This window comes from Seriola lalandi, unplaced genomic scaffold (genome assembly GCF_002814215.2).
Source record: "Seriola lalandi dorsalis isolate HSWRI2012SDOR001 ecotype SW California unplaced genomic scaffold, Sedor1 jcf7180002054516, whole genome shotgun sequence".
Classification (NCBI taxonomy): Eukaryota; Metazoa; Chordata; class Actinopteri; order Carangiformes; family Carangidae; genus Seriola; species Seriola lalandi.
Genome location: NW_019525069.1, coordinates 890783 through 906793, shown reverse-complemented (window position 1 = coordinate 906793; position 16011 = coordinate 890783). Strand labels below are relative to the sequence as shown.

General features: G+C 40.7%; 1 protein-coding gene across 1 annotated transcript in view; it reads left to right on the top strand.

The window, feature by feature from the left end:
* Positions 1-15405, top strand: part of chst15b (carbohydrate (N-acetylgalactosamine 4-sulfate 6-O) sulfotransferase 15b) — a 32847-nt gene extending 17442 nt beyond the window's left edge. The window contains exons 2-8 of the mRNA XM_023413409.2: positions 1197-1787; positions 3620-3959; positions 7797-7940; positions 11096-11252; positions 12360-12516; positions 13958-14105; positions 14880-15405. Of these exons, the coding sequence (XP_023269177.1) occupies positions 1347-1787; positions 3620-3959; positions 7797-7940; positions 11096-11252; positions 12360-12516; positions 13958-14105; positions 14880-15079 (1587 nt within the window). The 5' untranslated portion in view covers positions 1197-1346 and the 3' untranslated portion in view covers positions 15080-15405. The remainder of the gene's footprint in view (positions 1-1196; positions 1788-3619; positions 3960-7796; positions 7941-11095; positions 11253-12359; positions 12517-13957; positions 14106-14879) is intronic.
* The last annotated feature ends 606 nt before the right edge of the window (positions 15406-16011 follow it).

Genomic DNA, 16011 nt, shown 5'->3' with positions numbered 1-16011 from the left:
GCGATGACTCACTTCCATAGTGCCCTTATCTCATGATATATGCGAGCTGGAGCAGGTTGCGGGTATAACATACATCAACCTCACGACTGTATGCATATGCAGTTTCAAGTGTGATGGTGTGAAACATTACCAGGGGCTTCTTTCCGATTCCCAAACATCGTACTCATCTTTTGAAAAGCGCCCTAGACCCTCAGCTCTGTTGGCTTTTTGTCATTATGCTATATTGTATTTCACTGCCACCATGTTGGCTCAGCTCCAGACACAAAGAAAGCCTCAAGGATAAAACTAGACGTGGCTCCTGCAGGTGCATTATCATTAAAGATCCCCAATTCTTTCACCCTTTAGACATTGGCCCTTCTTTTATCTGTGGGCGACTGTTGATCCATGTGACTTCACAGTGAGGAATACCATTTTCTGATAATATAATCCCTTCTCCGGTCCAAACCGGGTATCTCTTATATTCGTGTCTCTCCCCAGGAGAGTATGACATGCAGCCTGGTAGTTACTAGGCTGAATGCATCCCTCGTCCTTATCGCTCCCTCCATATTGTGACTCCGACGCACGGGAGGATGGGAAGATGGACTGTGAGGTTGGGGAGGGTGGTGCTATGCTGTCCCATTAAAACAGTAATTTAACCTTGTATAATGTCATTTTTTTCCTCTTTCATTAGTCACAGGGAAAATTTTTTCAGAAATTGTAATGTTTTGAAGTGAATTGCCATTTACAGGATGATTTGATACTTCCTTGTCAATATTCAGAGCAGATAAATTTCTCACTGTTTCTCTTTGCTGTCAATTTATTTTTCTTTGTACAGCCTGAGGTTATATTACAACAACTGAGTTTAACACAGCTGCATGATCATTCAACTGCTTTCACAAGTCAGCTTTGAGATTACTTAGAGACTAAGGGATGTGGTGACCTCCTTTTGAGGTATAAAATGTACAGTGAAACTAAAATGGAAAAAAAATGTAATCTTGGCCTTGGTGACAACTTGGTTCCCAAAGGAAGCAGACACTAAATGCAAGTCAGCACTTAAACAGCGTGTGACTGTCTATTCTTTGCCACAGTATTGCATCAATGGAAGTTCTGCTACACAGTAAAGCGTAGGTGGTAACAAAGAGTTATTTCAAATATTTTTGGACGTTGCTGCATCAGCCCAGACATGATGGGTCATCTCTCTTATTTCCTCTTTCCAGGAAAGTGTGATTGGATAAGGTGGGCTGTTTCCCACAACCCATCATGGACATCAACTGTAGGCCCCATCTCAAAACCTCCTATCTGGCTGGTTCCTGCTACATAACGCCTCCCTGTGTCTGAGCTGTGACACTTGGGACTCTGCCGACACCATGACACAGATGGACTACAAATACAGCCTGCTGGGCTCAGCAGCCGATGACTACCGCAAGAGGCCGTTGCTCCTGCAGGTGGACGACACGCCCATGAACCTGTTCGCAGTCCTGGAGGTGAAACGGGAACTACCGAGGCGATGGAGCACCCTGGGCTGCTTTCGCAAAATCCGTCTCTACAGCTTCCTGTTCGGCCTGGCCGTCACGTTCCTCATCATGGCTTCGTACATTCTGACGGGAGACAAGAAGGGCCTCCTCCTAACCCCTTCCCCTTACCACTTTAGCAGCCTGGTCAGCCCGGGACCTTTTGCCTTTAACCTCTCCTCAGTCAAGGACTATGCACATATCAAACTTGTTGTCAAGTCCATCACATCCAAGGTGGAGTTTCGCAGCAGTCGACAGATCCCAGAGCTTAAGGCGCTGGTTAACAGTGAACCACATGTGAGTAGCCAAAACATACTATACATCCATCTTATTTCTCATTTAATGTATTCAAAGAAAATCTTGAGGATGCAAATTCTATCAAAAATGTAATTTTATCATCAGATTGATTGTGTAATGAATAGTGTAAATGTTAACTCTTTTTTTTTTTTTTTTTTTTTTTTTAAATCATATTACAAACCAGGCCCAGCATGATATTGATCTCTATTTTAATTGACAATCACAGATGTGTCTCACAGCGTAATTGAATGCTTAGTGAAAAGGTGATTCAAATCAGTATTCGTGTCTACATGCTGTCTACACAGGGTTCAATACAGCTACACTGGTGCAATTCCCCACCGGCTGCAGTTTCTAATTTAATTTATAAAGAGATAAACCTGCTCTGAAAACCTTGTATAACACTTCATATCACCACAGTTAATTGCATATATGTCTCTACCTAATTTTTTTTTCAGAGGGGATTTAAAGCTCAAAGTCATCCCACAGTCATCAAACACATGGGCCCCCGTGGCTTTCTCGCAGTGTCCGTCTCACCTCAAAGCCTGGTTCAATTAATTGTTAATCCTAATGATAATGGCTTGTGCCAGGGCTATTTGCAACACAACTAATTTCTTATTGAACAAGCTAATGAATAGTAGAGTGTGACCGTGGGACAATCAATACCACATCTGTGGATGGATCTGCCATTAATTTTCTTTCTTAAAGTAGCTGTGTCTCACAGGCAGCGAGAGAGTCATAGCAACATGGGGCTTTGTTGTGTTTGATCACCAAAAAACCACTTTGAAATGTGAGTATAGAAGAGAGTCGGAAATATATATCGCCTCACTTCTATACTTGAATATGAAGCAGCTTTACTCCCCCAGTGCAGGCTGCATGTATGTTCATTTACACTGCTATCAGAAAGTATTAGAGCAGATTAAGGCTGGGCAATATGTCTTCAAATCAATATCACGATTACCGACATGAGCAAGATTAAGTCGGTGAATGTGGGTTGTGATACTTTTTCGGTTAATTTCCCAGCCCTTGGACGGATTTGCTTTTTATTCCATTTTTTTTTTTTTTTTTTTTTACATGTGTCTAGCACTTTGTACAAATGAAATAACTACACTATAAGATTGAAGTGTTACGGGTGTGTACATCCATACAGGGCGATTAATGAAGGACCTGTAGCCGTTTTAAGGGCAGTGCATAAGGACTGTGAGTCAACAGTGGAATGAAAGAAGATTGAAGGCAAAAAAAAAAAAAAACAGATAAGGGAAAATTGCTGCAGTAAAAGGCCAAGCAGAGCATCAACAGGAAAGATACCAAGTGTCTGCTGATGTCTGTTCAATGCAGCCTTCAGACAGACACTGAATGTAAAGGATTTGATTTCAAATATCAAAAACATCTTATCATGTTCTGTGTATAAAAACCTGTTCCTACACTGTTAGTCTGATGTGGATGTAAACAATCTCAAATAAAAACTCAGAACTTTACCCCATAGTTCAGAGCTGACACAACAGTAAAAGTCAGTTTGTAAATGATCTATGCCTCTCTAGAGACTATATCCCCCAGTACAAACTTTTCATCAGCATGTACTTCTATCCCACACAGTCAGTGTTTGTCTACCCCTGCCACAACAGTGGCCCACATACAAAAAAGTTTTTAAATTGTTCTTTAAACAGATCTCTTCTTTTACTTATCTGTGAAGTGTCTGGACTGTTTATCTTCTGTTGTGGAGCCTTAGCAAAGATAATCTCAGGAGGCTTTGCCTGGAATATTTTCATCTTGTTATTTGGGAAGTACGTTGACTCAGCACATCTTGACTCAGCTGCCTTTCTTTGCCTTTACAGATGTTTTCTGTTATCCCCCGCAAATTCCTGCCTAGCGTCAAGAACCCCTGCTGGTATGAGGAATACACTGGGAATATCACTTCGGACCCATACAGGACAAATTTGTACGCGCGCTATTCGAAGCGCTTCCGGACCGTGTTTCAGCACTTGAGGAACACTTTCCGAGAGCACTTGTTTCACCATGACGGGAAACTCTACCGTATGCGGTGCCTTCCTTATTTCTATATCATTGGCCAGCCAAAGTGCGGCACAACGGACCTGTATGACAGACTGAGGCTGCACCCGGATGTCAAGTTCACCACTTTCAAAGAGCCACACTGGTGGACCCGCAAGAGGTTTGGTGAGTAAAGAAAACTATAATCTGCGGTGATAGAGGCCTCCAGGCTGGTACACGATAATGAGACAGAGCCCAAGAGTATTAGAAGTGTGAAATGTGACTCTCTACAGTATATCATTTTGGCAGAGCCAAACCTTAGGGAGCTTAAGAAAAGCACTCAGTGACAAACATTTCAAGGGGTCTCATCCCAAAAGGCAGGCCTGTCTGTTTCACGAGCATAATTAAATTTATCTCCTGTATTCTTACAATTATCATATTGTTCTGAAGTGAGGATTGGGTTAACTGAATTCCATGATTTTTATACATTTTAGTAGCTAATTGGATGGAAAGTGCTTAGGGTATTGACTGACAACGTCACATTGTAAAACAGATTTTTCTACATCAAATATACCACAAACTGTAACCACAATGTATTTCTTTTAATGTGAAACCTAGCTGGATGTGAGCCCTGAATGTGATATGAATTAAGTATCTCTGATGCACGCAGTTTAATCTCCCAATGCAATTAACCGAGAAATGAATTTTCAAGACCCCATCTAGTGCTGCGCATGAGAATAAACTTAAGCTGTTTATTTTCTACCTGAGAGTTGTTAGCCCCAAATTCACAGCTCTAATGGTTTATTTACAATAGTTATTGCTACTTCCAGTCAACATTTTGAATTTTAGCCCCCCCAACCTGTGCTTTGCAGATTTGGCATCATACGGTACATAGATGGTTGAGCTCATGCAGTGACGGCACTCATTACGGGCTAAACCATGACTATACACAGAAGGATCTAGACTAACTGCGCTTCACCATCATCCGTCACTTAGATTTATCTCTGTGGTTGAAAACCGCTCGCAACGAACACATGAAAACAAGTTACAGCCGCCACACATGTTCTGAACCCATATGTGGGCGGATGGGTACGCTGTTTCCTGTGCTTGCTTAGCACAAAGTAAGGTAACTTGCACAACACATCTCCAAAACACAGATTTGCTTACGTCAGCTGCGAGCTGTCGCCTCATTTTACAGCTTTCTCTCTGCACATCATGGATTTTATACTCTCATTTAAACAGCTATAATTTATTTAATTAGACAGCAAATCATTTCATGAGGGAGCTGTGCATGTTTTACAAATTCTTAGAGCCATATTTTCATGCTTTTTCTCTCCATTCAGCTGGTTTACACTTTAACATCAGCTATTACAGACTATTTTGTCTCAGTTCAGATTTTTTTTTTTTTTTTTTAAGACACATTCAACCTCCTACCACAATTCTGGCTCACACTGTTGGCTTTCATTTTCAGCCTTTGAACAGGTGGCAGTATGTCATCTACTCAAACAAAGAGATAAACCCTCAACCTGCGCGTTGAGAGGTAAGAGCCGCCTCACAGCAGACATCTGGTCGTACGGCGGTTCTGCCATCTAAATGTGTGGATGCCACATTGTGTGTTGCCTTCACCATGAGCATCTGTGATGTTAAAAGGAGCCGCCACACCACCACAGATGGGATTAAAAGCCATGCGAGATCTGGGAGGGAGATTTTATTTGCACAGAATATCATGCAAATCCAACCCTCATTTAACCTACGTATGCTTTGTCTCATACCTCCTTTAGTTTGATTTGGTGGACTTTTCTATTGATGCTATAAAAAAAGAAGAAGATTTTGTATCTGTTCTCCCCTTAGATCTGAAAGATTTTTTCAAAATCAATTATAGTTGATAATTAAGTGTACAGAGTAGAAGGAACAGTTTTAACGTAGGCTAAGATTCTAATTTTGTCTTAGTTTTTGCTCCCAAAAGAAAGAAAATCATCCCCAATACCTACATGGTTTTTTTTTTTTTGTTTCTTTTATAACTGAAACAGCCATTAAGACTCATGAATAATGGAGAATCTTCAGCAGCTCAAGAGGCAGGCATCAGGAGTGTGAGTCAGTGTGTGTGTGTGTATCACTCGTGTGTGTCTGCATTTGCGAAGAAGTATTGGAAGAAAAAAAAAAAGAAAAAAGTGATGCAAAGAGCAGCAGTTTCAACTGTAGGGCACCGATCTGCCTCTCGTCTGATGGCTCTGTTCAAAGTCAGCTCATCTTATGAAATAAAGTCAGATTAGATAATGACTTTATAGGGAGTTGAAAGATGCGTACATACAGTGTGCAGATAATCTCATAATTCTCCTTTAAGAACAGCAGCTGCAGTATCACATCAGCGCAGTATGAGGACTCAATTGTCATGGTGATTTCTCTGTGGATGAGCACTATTCTTCTGCTCAGCAATGACTGATACATACATTTTGTTTTGCCCGGAGCCATCTGTCTAAAAATTACTTAATGATTTCAATAATAATTTCACCCAGGGGTTTTTGGCATGATACTTATTGAAGGTATGACAAAGTATTGGCCAAATTTTATTTTATTGAAAATTTCATCCAAAATTCTTACTGCAAATATAAAAAGGAGGCTTAAACTGTTTCAGCCAAACCGATCCTTTTGAAGTTCATCCAGTTGCTGACGATGCCCCTAATCCCTCTGAGACTCACAAACCCTAATTGGTGGATTGATCAGTCAGCATGCAGTACTTATTTTAATATGCCGCGTTCGGTTTTAGTTGATAATTATTTGAACCTCATAAAGCTGCGGGATGTGGATGCGTTGTTTGTCTTAATTCGCCTGCCTTGTGCTTGTGTTTTCTGCAGCCTTGTGATGTTGCAGAGCAGGAAATGCAGTTCTATCCCAAGGACATAGGTCCCTCTCAGTTATTGTGTCCCCCCCCCCATTCCCCATGCTTTCATCTTTGCTGTCACTTTCTTTCATTCTCTCTATCCCCTCTGGTGTTGCACTCAAGGCTATGCGCTGGTAATCAGCACTTTTCTCTTAAGACATCCGTTGAGAACACCGAATTCAAATGGTCTTGTTTTGTATTTATTTATTTCATTCCCCCTCGAGGCTTCACTCAGCCGATGCTGTGAAAAGGTGATTTGATGCTACCCGCGATGCATAACTTTCTTTGAGGAACAGTTTGAATCTTAAACAGATGCGTCTGCCTCATACAGTACCCATCAAGAAACACAGACTATTTGAAAATTGTGTGACGCTTCATTCATATCAAAAAAAGTGTGGAGATGAGAGGGGGAAAAAAATGCAAGAAAGAAGCCCTGAAGCGAGACACCCCAGCACAATCACACCTCATACGAGTGTGACCGTTCTGGATGAATAATGATGCAGGCTGGCTGTGAGGAGAGTTTACTAGAGTTTTCTAATCATGTTTTCCTTCTAACTAGAGAAAGGTATTTTACTGCGACACCATCAAAGCATCACTGAGAGTAACAGACGCCTGAGCTACCTCATTATCCTTATGCTGCATGGATATTCCTAAGTCCACTGAATCACCACAATTGCCTAGTAAATTGTAATTATACTGTAGACCACAGGAGCTCGGATGGAAAACACATTTGCTAGTCTTACATTTAAAGCATTAACTTGACATCGGCCCTTAATTGGAAACACTGAAAGCTGAGCAGAGACAGTATTCCCTGCTGAATTTTGGATTGGATCTGATTTTATTAGGTCACCCTGCAGTCAGGGCAACACAGAAAAGCTAACAACTGTCTTTAGTGTGATCACAGGGACACAGGAAGGGGAGAGGGCAGGCAGGAATAAAAACATGCTTGATGGATACACACCCATCTCAGTGCTGCAGATTCCCACCCAAACCATGTCTAATCTGAAGCAGCTGCATAAAGAAAACCATACTCTCTACAAAATATCAGATGTGATAACTTGCCAGCAGAAGTAAATATGCACTGGAGATATAACTGCACCCTACAAAATATATCCATGATCCCTTTCTTCTTCTCCCGCCAGGTATCATTCGTCTCAGTGAGGGCTTCCATGATCGATACCCAGTGGAAGACTACCTGGACTTGTTCGATCAGGCTGCTTACCAAATCCAAGGCAACCTCACAGCAAATGCCAGTGGAAGCCCCAGCCAGCCTAACATCATCATAGGTGAGCAGCAGTCAGTCAATCCACTTAAATTTAATAATAACTACAAATCATTTTGAAACCTATTGAATTCATTATAAATTGTGCCACATAACTAAAGTTTTTGAACTAATTCACTTCCCTGTTAGCATGTCACCTTTTCTGTCCATATGGATAAACTTAACATCCTAAATTACTGATGTTAAAAAGCAACCAAAATAAAGAATGCAAAGGTCAAATCCACAGGAACTCTTACACAGAAAATATTTTGATGGATATTTTATAAGCTTAAAAATTAATTTAGTTTTGAACCAGGAACTTCAGTATTCGGATCAAGTAGCTTGTGAAAAATGGATTTAGTATGCTACTGCTGTGATCTCAACGTGTCAGATACAGTACATGATTAATCAACATTTAGGAAAATATCGGCAGATTGACAATACTAAAGACTAGGACTTCACCAGCCCTATGCAAATAGCCTAAAAACTGATCTTCATGAATGACCAATCAAAACGTGAGTCCATTTTTAATTCTATTTAAAATATCAACCCTAGTTTTAAGATGAACTTTTACATAGACACAAAATATCAAACAGAGCTTTTCACACAGAGTAAAACAAAGCATCACTTGAAACTCAGCAAACCCTAAGAGAAGCACATTCTGACGTGATCTTTCTATTCCCATGAAGCACCACTGATTATCTTAACAAGTGCGTGTTAGTGGGAAGCTAAAAGAACAAGATACAATGATACCATGTAAAACACTCTCTACCATCTCGCTAATCAGATCTCTCAGCGGTTTTAGCTGCACAGACATTTCCTGTTCGGTGTACTTTCTGCCTTCCTGTTTTGTCAAAGTGTCACATCATGTCAGAGAGCAGCTTTTGCCCTCCTCCCTCTGCTGATTCATATTAGTTACTCAGGTCATGTATCAGCGCCGCGATCTGTGTGGAACGTGGAATGACAGTACTCCATGGCCTCATCAGGCTGCAGCCAATAGCGTTTGGCTCAGGTGACCCGACACTTCCCCACAACTTCACTTGTAATCTTGCCTCCAATATTACAAAGCTGCTATTAAAGCAGCAGGTAGAGCGGCTGTAGCACAGTGCTGCTCTGTAGCAGCTACTCTCACTCCAGAGAGTGACTGTGATTTTTAAGAGAGCCAGTGACTCAGCCCTAAAGAGAGGTCTAACAACTTAATAATATTGGACTTCCTTCTGCCTCACTTAGCCACTTCAATAAAGTGCCGTAGAAAAGAATTATTGGGTTTTTTTTTTTGTGTCAGACTAGCAATAATATCCGCAGCAGGGTGGAGAAGTCTTACAAACCTCCTTCCTCTAGCTGCATATCCTACTTCCAGCCCCTCTGCTTCCATCTGTCTCTTTCTTTTCCTGTCATCCAAACACGATCTCAAAGAACTGCTCAGCTGCAAAGAAAAACTGATTTAAGTTTTCAACAATAGCCTTTTCACACTGGACTGAGTTGGTGCATTGAGCGCAGCTTAGCATGCCGCCCTGTTTTGTTTCCCTCTTTAAATAAATAATCCTTGTAAGGGGGGGGGAGTGTGCCAAAGCCCCGCTCAGTATTCACACCATGCCCTGGGAGAGCCCAGCAAGGTGCAGGCCTGTGGCCAGGATCTTGGGCTTTTGACTCTCCTCAACCGCCGGCCAAGACCAAGCCGCTGTGAAACACCAGAGGCACGCCGGTCTGGCTCCTCCATTTGTTTGCCCTATTACGGCCTCTCCCCGTGGTGCAAAATAAGCCCTTTTAATGGACATGGAGACCTTTAAATAGACTTGATCACAGTGTGTATCATTTTAGGCATAACAGCATTAGCAGCGATCCTGTTTCACTCTCACCGTTGTCATCACAGAAAATAGGTCCTGGCTATCATCCCTTTCTCCGGGAAAAGGAGGCAGATAAGGCCCCTCGTTGTGTTCCCTCCAAATACATCACAGCTTCACTTCACAGATAAGAGGATAATGAAGGCACAGACAGCCTAATGAATCCTGGATATCATTTCTCAGCACAGCCTGATAAAGTTACGGCTCTCAAACTGTTGGAGAAAACAATGTCTTCTGACATGTTATGAGCACCAGTACGGTCACTGTGTGGATTGCAGTCATTCCACAATTTTGTTCACAGCTGGAGATGTAATTACTCTCACTTGTTTTGTTTGTGCACTTGCACAAGAATCTTTTTTATTGACTTGTTGCATGTGTGTAGGGAGCCTGCTGTGTCTGATAGTTACACCGTCGATTCAGAGGCGATTATAGAAATGATTGTTGAAACAAACTTACATGCATTTATGACCTACTGCTGTGTGCTTTTCCAAAGAAACAAATTGGGGAATCTATCCATTTATATAGATTTTTTTTTTTTATGATTGAAAATCAGACAAAACATTCAATAATACAAATAAAGGTGAATATTAGATGAATAACTTTAGCAGTGCAAACACTCAGCAGTTTAATCATTTATTATTTCTTACATGCTTCAACCTTTTTGAATAAAAGAAAATGAAGTTTAAAATTGGCTTATATATTAGAGCTGCAAGAAACAACTATTATCATTATCAAAAACTGTAGATTATTTTCTTGCTGTCTTGAGATTTTTTTGATTTGTCTGAGCAACAGTCCAGAAAGATATTCAATTTATAATATCAAAGAGAAAAGCTGCAAACCAGAAGCATGAAATATTTGGCATTTCTGCTTGAAAAATCACTTAAAAAAGGATGAGTTGATTATCGACATTCTGGCAGGACAGAGAATCAGCTACAGCAGCAGCAAACGTCTCAGCTCACTGCGCTGCAGAGCACAGAGGTTCATGAGATCCTTTGTTCCCGCTGCCATCAGACTATACAAGAACTCAGCCAAAGGATGTGGAGTAATTTATTATTATTGTTTATTTATTATTAACTGTTAATGGACACATGAACTTCCCCTAGGGGATAAATAAAGTATCTATCTATCTATCAAAATAGTTGTAGTTTAAACTAAAATGCTGTTTTGTAAAACATGTTTGGTTAAAATCTGTTAACAGTGACCCTTCTGTATATTCAACAACACACACATCAAATGCAAAGCAAAAGAGGGAGAAAAACATATAAATGTGTGCATGTGCATTTTGTTTTGTCTGCGGCTGTGTTTTTATTTGAACCACTGTGGGTGTGTTTTGCAGGAGAAGCCAGCGCGTCCACCATGTGGGATAACAACGCCTGGGTGTATTTCTATGACAACACCACAGAGGGAGAGCCTCCCTTCCTTATCCAGGACTTTGTTCACGCCCTGCAGCCTGATGCCCGCTTCATCGTTATGCTCAGGGACCCAGTTGAAAGGTGGGAGTGATCCGTTTCACTGCCCTAAAAAAAAAAAAACAACCTGTAACGATACAGATCCAGCTCTGACACGCACACCGCCGCCTTTGTGCCTCCATCATGACTGTTTATAGTGCAGATACAGACAGATACCTTCCCTTGTTTATAGGCAACAAAAGACCTGTGGTCACAGAAGATGTGCTGCCTTTTACTCAGTCTGGTTGTCACATAAGTCTCATTATGACGCCTTTATCAGACGCGTGGAGAGCTTACTGCTGAACGCCTGCGAGGCATTCTCTTTAAACTGGGGATTACTTTATGCTGTTAATGTTGATTTTTACTTAAGAGAATGTCTGAGCATGCTCTCTGTAATTGCCTTTGTCTGTCAAATCACAGCCTGTGCAACCTTTCCCTACAGCAGCTCTAAGGGAAATGAATTTTTATAACGCGGGACTTGTTTACAACCTAGGCATCTCTTCAGTGCAGACACCGTCTACCTTTATATGGTTCATGGGTTTCTGGTGTTCCTTTTATATACAGGCTGACATCAATAAGATAACACTTGCAAAATAGTTTGGCCTTTGGTTTATTACATGAGGCACCAGACACATTTACTGAATCATTAGAGCTGAGATTAGCAGTCGAATAAAGAAAACTTCACCAAGATCTGAGTTTACTGCCAATACATAAGGCTCATTATTTTCAGGATAAAAATATATATATATATTTATATATTTATACATATATCATGTTTGTTTGTTTTTTTACTCTGAGTGACTCGAGTTGTATAATCAGCAGCTGACTTGTGCTTTCTCCCATTTTTTTTTTTCCTTATTTACTTTGTACTACTGGAAGCATTTTCTTAGCTGTCAACATTGCAGCCGCGTCTTGTTTAAAGTAGTGATCACTGCTTGTGTTGCTGCACAAAAAACTTTTTTTTTATGATGCAAAATATGGGTAAAAAATAAAACCTGTTTAAACCTGTCCGCTTCTTTTAAAAACCAGCATATGTCTAAGAACCAAAAACTCAATTAGCCTTACAGTCTGCACATCCAACAAAAGGTGAAATTTCATTGTCTGCCTCATGTTCAAATTTGTTTACAGAGTGTCTCTTTTGTTGTCTTGCAGGCTTTACTCTGACTACCTTTACTTTGGTATTGCCAATAAGTCTGCGGAGGATTTCCACGAGAAGGTGTCAGAATCGCTGCAGTTATTCGAGGGGTGCCTTACGGAGTACACAATGCGCTCCTGTGTGTACAACACTACTGTCAACAATGCCATGCCAGTGAGTCTACGCTCCCTCCTGCTTTAGTCTCGTAGCCCTGCTAAACAACAAAAAAAGAAAGGCATTTAGTGAACAGCCAATTAGCTGGTGGGAACAAAGAAATATAAAAAGGAGTAAAAAAGACAGATGGAGTGAAATCCTCACTTCATTAGCACATGCTAAAGCTTGCAGGACCGACTTCATGAAAGGGATTGGCGACTCTGTTGAATTGCTGAGGAGTGCAGCGTCTACAGCCTCTCTTTGTACCAGAAAACCTAGTTTACCAGCATCCTCCTTACTCACAAAACAGACTTAGTCTTAGTGTCAGCCAGTGCAGGGCCCCAGTGTTGGGCCCCTGGCCAGCTTTTCCCACAGTGCCTTGAGGCAGACTGGCTGAGAGGGGGAGGAGGAGGAATCTGGCCCGTCCTCTTTTGGCTCCCCCTCCAAGCTGCCTTGTATTCCGAGGTCCTCCTCTCCAACTGCCACTGACAAGCTATATGGCCTTGTGGGAGCGTGCTTGCTCTCTGCCGCTGGCCTAATTGTCCATCCACTAATATCTCCTCAGAGTTATTAGACCATGTGAAAAGCATTACAGCTGTTCTTACAGCAGTCTTGTCATGCCTGTGGCTCCTTGATAAAAGTTTTAGAGCTCAGATTAGAGTCCAGAGAGAAAAGATGAATAAACACCAGCATGAGAAGATGATTGACCTTCACTAAATTGATTTAACAAAGGAAGAGTTACTTGGCTTTCATTTGCTCTGAAAGTCCTTTTAATTTTGCTAAAGGGGCAAAAGGACACAGATAATTTCTTTGCCAGTTACAAGGTGTTTTGTTTACGCCTACTCTTCATCAATGAACTGTCACAAGGGAATCTAAAAATCCATTTCAACAGCAATTAAGCTACCTGCAAATCCTCTGGTTTTTGGGCAGCAACTCCGGATTATTTTTAATGAATTGTATTATTGGTCAATCTACAAAAATGTCAAATAATAGATGAATTTGCCCATAATAACCTCCCCAAGCTGACAAACAGTCCTAAATTCATAATATATAAAACATTTGACAAACTAGAGCCAGCGAATGTTTTGCTTGAAAATGTATGATTAAAGGATCACAATAACCGAGTGAAACAAAAATAACATCATGTGGGGGTATTAAAGTGCATATCTGGTCCACTGGTAGGTAGTCATGCAGAATTTTGCTCATATCTATCAACTACTCACACCACATGACATCAGCACATGTTCTTATGCCCACATGGTAGCTAGCATTACCCAGCTGAAAACATGGGGGTGAGATGAAAGAGAACGCTGGTGGAATTCCCTCCCTCCATCTCTCCTTCACTCCCCCTGTTCATCTACTTAAAGAAGTTTAACCATGCATGCACCTACCACCATGTCCCTCAGCATAGGGGGAAGTTTCTTGATTGCCTCTCATTGATTCTTTTGTTTCGTGTCCTCAGGTCAGATTGCAAGTCGGCCTGTACATTGTGTACTTAATGGACTGGCTGACCGTCTTCAGCAGGGAACAGATTCTGGTACTGAGGTTGGAAGACCATGCCTCTAATAGGAAATACACAATGCACAAAGTCTTTGATTTCCTTAACCTGGGTGAGTGACCAACACATCCCAACATGTGACCTTGACTGCACTCATTCCCTGTGAGGGAATCTGATTAACATTAAACAACAGATCTGTAAAGAAAACTAGGAATATGTAATGTTAAATACATACCACGGACAGTAGGGATTTATTGATCTAAAAGCTTGTGTATGAAAATCTATAGTGAGATAGACAGATTTGAGAAGTTGAAATCTCAGTTGCTTTGCATTGCATTTCTACTTTCAAATGGAAAATAGAACCATGTCTTTTTTCTTCATTTGTGTTGACTAGTGCAAGTACTGCATTAGAAAATTCTGCTGATTCTTAAGTGTTAAGTTGTGTACAGCCTGCTAGCTTAGAAAAGAAAGTTACACTTCCTTCACATACAGTTCTGCACTTACTAACACTTTCCAAACTTTCAGTATCAAAAGGTGCCAGCCTTTCCTTTGGGTATACTTGAATTGATTGCTGTTAGTAACAGGCCAGTGTATATGTGCAAGAGTCAAATACAGTTTTTTTTTTTTTCCCTGTCTGCCCCTTGGTTCTGTCTCACTGATTCATCCCACAGTTTAATTGCCCCAAAGCTCAGACTTAGCTCTTCAAAGGGCTGCCGAGGTGCGATCACCTCCCAAAGCATCAAATCTTCTGCTCAGAGCACTGCTGAGACATGGTGACATTTCAGTGTCCTTTGCTGTATTTTCTTCCATTTGTTTAGTGCTTGTGGAAAAATCTGAAGTGACCAAGAAAGAAGGGATGAAAGAAGTGTTTGTATGTGTTTTACAGGGCCACTGACAAAGGAAATAGAGTCAGATATCACAAGAAGTCCAGCATCAAACACCAGGAGGCCAGCTGACAAAAACCTGGGACCCATGCTGCCCATCACTAAAGAGATCCTGCGGGATTTTTACACGCCGTTCAACGAGAAATTGGCCAAAGTGCTCCGGAATGACTCCTTCCTGTGGGAGAATAACTCTAAACTCTGAACAATCCACCTCCCTTTTACTTCAGTTAAAAAAAGAAGAAAAAAAACCACTGATGTGTCAGCCAGCCCCTTCATTTGAGTTTCATCTCTCTCAAGTGCCCATGTTAAAAATCAATGGTTTTTTATTTAAATTATTTTTTAAGTTATAAAAGCAGAGATGAATCAAAGATAGAAAATAGCACAAGAGAGTGTGGTGATTTTGTGTGTGTGTTTGAGTGAGAGAGAGTGAGTAAATACAAGAGAGAAAGAGTTGTTGGCAGGTCTTGATCGTTTTTCTTTTTGTGAACAGGTGTATAAAATTAAATAGTGAATTCCAAGATATGAAAACAGAGTCCTGTGTTCTAATTTGAAGCTTGGTTTGATTAATCAGATAGTCTGCCTCACAGAACTAAAGAAATGAGACCTCATGGTTTTCATTCTTTTTATCTGACTGAACAGCACAGTCTGTGAGCAGATCACAAGTGACCATTGAAACGCCACCACCCTCTACTGGGAAATACATGTAGTTGCAATCCTAAAGTTGCCTCAGTTGCTGCTGCAATAACATAACAAATGCTAAAAATAAAAATATCAAAATGGGATAAATGCTTTCTTCGAATGCAGACTTCAGTCAGAGAAGTACTGTATAAACATATTAAAAACTGTTACTGTAGATTAAGGGAAAACTGATTCATTTTTTTTGTTTTTTTTATTGAAGTTGAGTGAGTCAGTTTTCTGAAAGGGAGGCATGTAATTACTCTGATATAGTCTTCATAATAATTTCCTCTCTTCTACTGAAAGTTTGTCACGGACACGGAATAATTAACAACTAGTAACAAGCTTAATTAAAAGGTTTGTCATTGGATTTGAGACTATTAAAGCTGGTAAATTAATTCAAAGACGACTGAACATCTTAGAGACTCAGCTGCATGGATGAGAGATAAGTAAGTACAA